General features: G+C 34.2%; 1 protein-coding gene across 1 annotated transcript in view; it reads right to left on the bottom strand.

Annotated features, from left to right (window-relative positions):
• LOC116774284 (neurobeachin) overlaps positions 1–9,639 on the bottom strand; it is a 217,203-nt gene that overhangs the window by 35,562 nt on the left and 172,002 nt on the right. Inside the window, 2 exon segments of the mRNA XM_061524874.1 lie at positions 204–306; positions 810–927. Coding sequence (XP_061380858.1) covers positions 204–306; positions 810–927 — 221 coding nt within the window.

Raw genomic sequence — 9,639 nt, 5'->3', positions numbered from 1 at the left:
TTTCTAAGACGTACATAAAAAACGAAAATCGTAAGTAAAGAAACTGTTTATATTTATTAATGTGAAATGTGTGAAGACGTTATCGGCTAGATATCACGAAGGTTTTCTCCCTAAGCCAATGTTAAGATCTTGTTGGTTTTGTTCATATGTGATGGGCTGTCATTCAATATAACTATGTCGTGGTATACAAATATTTCACTTACCTCGTCTGCGGGATGCCGTACTTGATGCCGACGCCGACACGAGGAAGTGCCTTAATTACTTTCTTCACTGTGGCCTGATCGGGGAAGGCGAAGAATATGGAAGCTGGAAGAGTTAAAAGTATAGACGTAATTATTACTGTCCACTACATCATGGTATTAGTGTGAAGAGATCTTTGAAACGGTCATTTTCATTCAGAGCCAAAGAAACATCTACTTCATATTATCTGACGATGTAGGAGACTTCACTGCAACCTATCCTCATTATAAGGATCAATTAAATACTCACTTCACTCTATTGTCAACATATTAGAGAATAAAACGGTCGGAGTGTAAGGGCGTCGTATTGATAATTATTGACAGTCAGCATTAAAAAAGACATGCGAATAAAGATATTTGGTTCAATGATTGGACTTGAATTTACAAATACCACGCTTCCAATATTTGTTCTGTTCGTAATGAACAACTGTTGTGTCGTTAAAGTTTTAAATATTTATTTCATAAGCACCTTCAGACCCATTATACTTGAATTTTAAATATTTTATGTGATTTAACTGGTAAAGATGAAAATCTACTTGTGATATCAAAAATGTTATATATCGTACGTACTTCGGCTCGCTAGGAACATCTCTATAGCGACACTCTGTAGTAAGTAACGTCTGGAGAATATGGCTCGTATCTCGCTGAAGTACCATTTTCCGTGCAGATGCTCGCAGTACTTCAACACCTGGAAGTAAAGAACAGCTGTTTAGTTCAAACTGCTGGTAGAAGAGTTAAAGCAGGCAGTAGTTATCACATAATAGGGAATATAATATTTGCACTATAAATAAAAGCCTAATGTATGTTATTATTACTCAAATCTTAAAAATCAAGCAAAAAAAATTTACAAAATATGGCAAAGTTTAGTTATTTTACTTAATTATATTATTTTACAGTCGTTTAGTCACTTCTATACAATAAATAATTTAGATAAAACCAAAACAAACGTATAATTAATTGTTAATGATCGTACGGTGGAATACTTTTGATCCTTAGTGTTTAAGCGTTACTATGCCATCTTTTATTGTCAAATTATACAAAATTTTACATATTATGTGATCGAAGATAAACTAATGAGGAGAGTTTGTAGTCAAAGTATGCAATATATCACGGAAATAACAAAAGAAAATCATTAAACTATTATAATTAAAAACTGTCGTGAAAATTGGCGTTAAAATAACGTTACAAGTATAAAGTAGGCTCACAACACAGACAACGAACGGTTCCGTAAATTATAATAAAACAATTACCCTATACTGTCATTTGAATATAATCAAGATTCTATTGAGGATGTTATCTCGTGCCTCAGATACGTTACAGCTCCCGATAACATCTTGTAACATCCGTGATAATCGAATGGGACCCAATTAAGATAATTTAACTAAACGGGTACACGTCTCGGCGTGGAGCGAGCGTCTTATTATTCTAAGTTGATGACTTTATGTTAATATAATAGTAAAATTCTTATAAAAACTATATTCCAGTGAGGGTTATTATTTATATTCTACTATATATTGTGGAAGCGTTGTTGTTCGAGCGTTTATAAAGCCACATTACACTTTTTACTTTAAGTTTTTATTTTTGCTTTAGATCTTAACTAAGTGCCGAGGAAGTCTATAAATCGTTTCTTTTATAATGTTCTTATATTAAATGTTTTTAAAGAGCTGCATATAACAGAGCGGACGCCTCAGCAACTCTATTAAGAGACTGCTGTTCCAAATAAAAATAAAGGCGGAGTCGTAAAAAAAATTCGTCAAAACGTGCGTGTTCATTAATAGTAACTATAAAAAATATCATCGGGATGATAAAATTAATTGATATCTACATAGACATTTTCTTAATTTGTAGGAAACTCAGTTAAAAGATATTTTAAAGATGGTAATCTTTCATCGGTGTTGGGTTCCACATGGTCATTTAAACATTTGAATTATAAGTATATTAAAGCGAGACATACCTCAACGGGTCCCGACGTGGGATGATTCTGACTCTTATAAGCAAACTAGGTTATTAACTGTCGCTTTATATTAATAAAAAAATTAAATAGTTTCATTAAAACTACATTTTATTAGATTTCTTTGCGTTTCGTCATCAAGTGACACAAATAGAGTGATGAATGTAACTATAAATACGCGACTTAATTATCAAATATAAAACAACCGAGCTCGTCGCGTCTGTTGTCCCCTGGGACGGAGACGAGGCGGAGTGTGGACATTGTTTACTGACAACATTACCAGCTCCTCGCTGGTTAGTCTGTTAATCATCACTTGTTTTGTAAAGAAACATTCCTTGCATATATCTTTTTATAACATTAAAGTGTTATTGTAAGACTTTTGCGTCATATCACTCAATACGAGGCTGAGTGTAAATCTATGTTAAGTTACTCGTTTGTTTTCCAATATGAAACAACGCACTTGGAACTCACATTGTAAAGTAATCTAATAAATGTAATGTTGGTATCCATTTGTTTGCAATCAAAGGCCGGGGGGAGTATAAAACGTCCGATTCAATTGTAATGCAATTTGTCACCCGCTCTCTCGCCCTCGTGTACGAGCGACCCCACGACAAGAGGGTTGTAATTATCCTTCTAGATGTGAACAATGCAACACGCACTTAAATATTACACACAAGAGGCTCACAAAAAAATGTGATGATGAGGACAAACAGATCTAAGTTAATAAATGCCGGAACAGGAGAGCAGCCGATCTAACTATTCGAATTTAATTATATAAGAAAGATTTCAATGAACCTGTACAACATGGTGATAACATCGATTGAATGACACCACCATATATGAGAGTTCCGTCTGTACGAAACACTAGATGTGTTAGTTTATAATAAGTGGTAATAGTAATTAATCTCGGGAACTCTCTCCTCATCGGACGGTCCCGTATTTCGCACATTAGCGTCATCTCTCGTCTAATGGTACTTGATCACGACACTGCAGTGAATGGGAACCGCTCAGATTGTGAGAAACGACACGTGTCTGTAATAGTTGCTGCTGGTTAAGTTCCGTTCGGTTTCATTTTGCGGGGATTTGTGATTTATTATTCAAATTATTATTTTTTATTTCGTTAATTTTCTGGGACCAATTCCACTGATGGATTTTATTTAAATTATTTGAATTAATTATTGAGACATATTTTAAAAAGCTCCAGCAGTTCTAGCTAACAATTGCAACGAGTACCAGGAGCTAATAGATTGTGAAAATAATTCTATTCCCAACTCATTAGTATTTGGTATGCGTAGGACGGTGTACGATAGCCAACAAGCTCACATAAATTCTAACAACTTCACAAGTTTTCTAAAAGATTCACAAACTGATTACGCTGAGTTATCTTTTAACTGCGTAGAGAATACTAGGAACGCAGAAGCTACGTGCAGATTAACTTAATATAAATTTTCTCACGATCGCAATGTTTTTCGCATACTAAGCCCGCAGACATACCTAGAATACTTTTACTATGGTGAATTTATACCTACATATAAATAATTGTGAATGTGTTTGTGAATCTCAAATAGATTGTTTTCTCAAGCCTAGCTTTATTTAGACAAATATACAAACAAAAACAACATGTTTAAAGATTATTTATCATAGAACATTTCGTTAGGAATCTCGGAGACGGTCCAATGAAGGAAAACGGCGAGATCGCTAGAATGAAAATAAAATGTTATCTAAACATTTTGTTAAAATATAACAAAGACCTCGTCTAAATCATTAAAAAAAGCTAGTGAAAAGCGAATCAGCTTTAATCTATATATAATAAATGCCCCGTAAAATTGAGAAATCCAATAAGATGTTTATCAATATTATGTGGGTTCATGTACCAGGGTATCAGCGCCGCTGAGGCGGTAGATGGATATCGCAGCTCGTAAATAAGTCCCGGCCTGTGACAAGTGCACCCATTAGGAACCGGCGAAAAAAAGACGAACAGAAGATCGACCGACTTCTGTAACGACCGCACGAACAAATGCGACTCAAACATCAACGGCACCATTGTTCAGATATGTTACGTTGTTTAAGGAAGGTATTAAAACATATAATGTACTTAACATAAATTACATTTCAACATTTTTGTTAATCCTGATATGTAGAAGTATTTTAACAGCAAAATATGTTATCTTAAAATTTTTATTTTTCTGTCGCTACACGATGAATGCGAACGCTCGTGGATAGGAAATGTGAGTTACTATGAATCGTCACCGTACTGTTAACTAGTGTCCGACTATCCGACCACAGTAACGTTAGCACAACATAAAGTTTGACACCTTATTGTGATGTCATTGATAGAGTTAATATTGTTTAATGTGACGAACAACACTATTTATTACGTCCGGATCCGCGGTCGAGGCTGTGCCTTTATTTCATGATAGTAGTTTATTTTATTTCGACTAACATGTTTCATCGCTGCAAAGTGTTATAAAAATAGATTAAATTGTTTCGTCGTAAAGACAATCCACTGAGATTATTTATATTATAATAGTTGTTGATATAAAGTTTATTTTTGGTAACAAAGACCCAGAGACACAAAGGTTTCGTTAACGGTACTTATGAAGTCTCAAACTTTGATACTTCAATGTTGTTAATGAAACAGAGCAGCACAGCTAGAGTCATAGATTACATTACACCTTACAACATGTGTTGGTTAAACTATTATACGAGATGTCATCTCGTGGGACAGTCCTCGCCGCACTGCTTCCACGTCTCCGTTGGGAATGGCGAGAATGCAATATTTATGTTACATTTTATACACTCACTATTTTATATTATAACACTGTAAATATACAGCGCGAACTATTTTCTTTATACCCTAGACTTTGTGATAGCTGCAAAATATATATACATTTGATAACGATAAATATCCTACACTTCCCTTTACCTAAAAGGGACGCGGAATATATTATTATTGAACAACATTTATGGAAATCGAGCGACACGAGGAACGGAACGAAAAAATACCCGCTTCCAGAAATATATGTATGATGATGACAGGGAATTTATGAACCATTCAGGGTGACAAACTGCGACTCCGGGCCGGCTACTACTACACGAATATAAATGTGACTCGCCAGTGATAAAACTGTGACTTTGTGAATATAATATACGTACTCTACTGACGGAACAAGTAATATAAGTGTATGGAACTCGAAGATATAATGTGAGTTTTGAGTAGAAGTATTTTTTTTTTTACATTAAATCGATATTGCAAGGATTATAACAAATCCTTCTTTTGTAGTTAAGATGAAAGCGTCTTTTGTTCGCGAGTGAATATCGATCGAGATGTCTTAGTAACAATTCCATTAATAGTCACCGGAGTCGATTCTCGACGGTGATGTACGAGTATTTAATTAGGACTTCCTTTGACGGCCACCGAGCTCACTCCACTGGAATTAGTTTAAACGCAATTTAATTATTGCTTGTTTTCTTTGCCACGGACAGACGCACGGTGTGTTTATTTTTATTATTATTAAACAATTTAGACGTGACGAGGGCCGGTGGAAGGATAACATTATTATGTTCAACCGTTCGGTTACACATCAATAAAAGTAAATAAAATATTAAACCGCCGACACAACTTGTGACCTGAAGCTGTAACTCGGATTGAAGTTAGTTAGTTATCTGTTAACAAATGCAATACCTACAACAGACGGTGCGTTATGTAGTGTCCATTTCTTATATTGAGAGAATATTCTAATTACAATGAACATCCTATATACATGCAAAGGTCAATGACCTATTATAATAATATTCAATTTAATTCAAATATTCGACATTTTCGAATCAATATATTTTCTATTTTTATAGCTTTTTATCAAATTACTGAATATTTATTTGGTCGCGGCCAGAACGATTTTAACGACTCCTTTCATGATAAAAACTAAGATGTCTCTTAATTGAGATAGTTTATTGGGATGCGATTGTGGATTGTCACTGATAAGGAGTTATCATTAAAGATGGTTATTAAAACCATTCTATAATATTAATATTTTAAATGTATGTGTCTTCCTACTTAATATATTTTCTTATTTATAATAAAATTTTGATAGTTTTTGTTACTGAACGAATTTGACTAGAGAAATTTATGATTAAATTATTAACAAAAGTAAATAAAATCTCACCGAAGTTATGTTAATTACTCTTTGTGTCGCCTTTATCAGGTCCTTTGGTTTTACAGGTTTATAATATTATATGAAAGATAAATCGTGTGCCTAACCCTTATCGACCCTAACAGTCAGAAAACTTACTTATACTAATTCAAGATTTCTTTTATTTGTTGAATGAAAGTTTTGTTATTCTTGTTAAAAATTTATGAAATTTTCGCCTAGTATGTAGATAATAGTCTTGCCACTTTTTATTACAATAAGTATTAGGTTCAAAAGTAATGGACCTAAAAAAACATATAAGCACAAAGTATCCACTTATACCTAACTGGCATTAAATCTATCTTAAGAATTATCCGTAGTTTTAAGATACTAAAACAGTTCATAAGTCATAATCGTAAATTTCAGACATTCCCCACAACAGGGTCGTAAAGAACGTCACTGTTAAACCGAGGATTCAGCTCCACGCGTCATGACGAGATCACACGACGCTCACTGACACCCACAGATACCCACAGATAGCCACCTCAGGAATGTCAAGATACGGTGATCACTCATGTCAGCGTTATACACATGAAAGTTAACATTTCCATGTGTTATGCTTATCGTATGAGCCTGTATGTACAATATATAATAACAGTTCATGAGTAACAGTTGAAGCATCGGTAAGACGCGTGTTGGCAGAAGTTTACTTTGTTGAATGTACAATTACCTACTATTATTTATAAATGAAAACGTTATTTCCAATATTGATGTCTTCTGTTTAAAAATTATTTAATTTTTGTAGCAAACTCTAAATATATGATTTAAAAAATTAAGTAAGATTATTTATTATAATAATTGGAGTTGCGTGAAGAGGCCTGAGTGTAACAACAGCACGCTATGTGCCTATCAGTTTAGTTATTAATCTGTGAACGAGTTTAATAATACTTTAGAAAGCAAATTTGAGTAATATTAAGTGTATTAGATTCCTCAATATAAATCACTAAGCAACTCAACACACATTACACGTACAACTACATAGTTTATAGTTAAGATTAAAAGTACAACTATTTCAATGGATCGTCGATAAATTAACGAACTGCTAGTTAACAAGCGGTCAAAGATAACTGCCGGTTACGTTCGGTTCAAGTTTACGAGTTAATAGAGATTAATCCTCGTCGTCCTGATAACGGGGAGTTACACTCGCTACCATTGATGCTACTACTTTATCTGGAGTCGGGTGGATTATGTACGACACACCTCTCAGTTAACCAGAGATGACTTATAAGAAAAAACAAACTTTTAAAAATTGTGTTATGATAAATATTTATCTTTAATATTTCTTTTAATATAGGATTTAGTTTTTTAAGAAGAATAGCTCCTTGTACTGTTCCTAATTAAATAACTAACTGCTCTAACATTCAGCGACCAAAAGGCTATGTTCATAACAAAAAACGCAATAAAATATGATAAGTAACGGTTTCTACCTAATATTAATGAAATAGTTTAAAGACGCTGGTCTTTAGTACCTAGTATAATGTAGACAGTGAAAAGCAAGATTTGATTATATTTTAAAAACTTCAATGTTGTTCGAAATGTCTTTGAACGGCTGACCATATTATGATCATAGAATCACTTTAAAAGAAATACACGAAACTAAAAGTGCGTGTATTTATTATGTAAATAGATTTATTTCAATATTGTACGTGTACCGTCTCACTGGGTGTGTGTCTGTCTGTGAGAGCGTCCGTACTCATTCTATACATAAATTAGTTAATTCGACACACGTGTCGGGACACATGCGCCGGCGCCGCTCGCTTCCGGATTACAGGGAAATTAGACCTACCAAATAACATACACATTCTTAATTGAATATCATTAGCTGATTATTTGAATTATCAGGAAAATAAATAATGTTACAAAGCGATTAAAAGAGATATAATGTCTAAGAACAATCTAAAGTTAGACACGAAACGGATAAAATATTGTTCTCTTTCTTGTAACAGTAACAGTAACAGTAACAATGGCAATTTTAACTGACATAAAAATTTGGAAAGAGCAACTGATCAGAATTGATGCCGATTAAAAGTATTTATATATATAGGAAATAAATACATACTATCACGGACGTATTTTGTTATTTTTGAATCCATAAAAACATATGTACCATGCGTTTTAATAAGCATTGTTCATATTACATGTTATTCGCAAACTTTACTATTACTAACTTCTAACAATTCGTTAAACACGAGTTAACTTTAAAAAGAAACGACAATTCTCACTAATGAATTTGTTTCCATAAAACATAAGTTCGTAACAAAAACGTCAATCAAATAAAAGATAAGTAACTTAGCGTCGAGAATGAGTGAATTTAAATTGTTATAGTATAACGACTTTAATTACATACCGAATAAAAAGAGTGATAAATTAAATGAGCGCTAGTGTCGTGTGGTCCGTGGTGTGTGGAGGTACACCACAAGGATTCGCTTTATAACTATATCGAGATGCATTGTTCAATATTAAATTTGTTTTCTTTAAAGGACCGCTAATAACGCTCACAAAAAGACGAACACAGAGACTTTTATCTTTTATCTGGAATCTTTATAATAATTACACCAGACGGGACGACTCAATCGACGCATAACTTTACAAATACAAATATGCACTAGGATCAAACCGAGCACACCGTAATCGTCTCTACCGCTAAAGTATTACAGTTGAACTTTGAATTTACAAATAAGATTTTAAAATGCATCGGTGTTGTACTCCTGAATCCAATTATCGTACCGCGGACCGAAATATCTTTGCATTGCAAGAAAAATAATTATTGAAAAAAAGTTACGTGTCGCACAACCCTAAATGTTAAGAATAAATTTTGGGTCGATGGAAATGAAGCTTTATTGCGTCACACTAGAGTCGAAATCGTCTCATAGAATGTTGGTGTAGTAGCGTCCTTTGTTTCCAGGAGTTTTCCCTCGACTGGGCGGCGCGTGATCCCCTCTTCCAGTTCCCAGGGTGGACCGCTGTCAGTCGCTCGCCGGCGGTGGGGGAAGACAGATGTTCCGTAGGAGCCATCTCTCATACAACACGATACCGAATCCAATACACAATAAATATGACCGCGAGCTCCTCCACAGTCGGCCGAGGCGTCCGATTATGAGAGTCGATTCTTTTTTTTGTATGTAGTATCTCTGATCTATTTCCGTGATGACGCGGTCGACATGCAGACAGTTTAGTCGTATTAATAATGGGCGCACGTTGTGTCGGTACACCCATCGTAAATTAGGCAGCCTCTAAGAGCCATATGTTCAATGAACGT

This window comes from Danaus plexippus, chromosome 26 (genome assembly GCF_018135715.1).
Source record: "Danaus plexippus chromosome 26, MEX_DaPlex, whole genome shotgun sequence".
Classification (NCBI taxonomy): domain Eukaryota; kingdom Metazoa; phylum Arthropoda; class Insecta; order Lepidoptera; family Nymphalidae; genus Danaus; species Danaus plexippus.
This window is presented reverse-complemented; position numbering and strand designations above follow the sequence as displayed.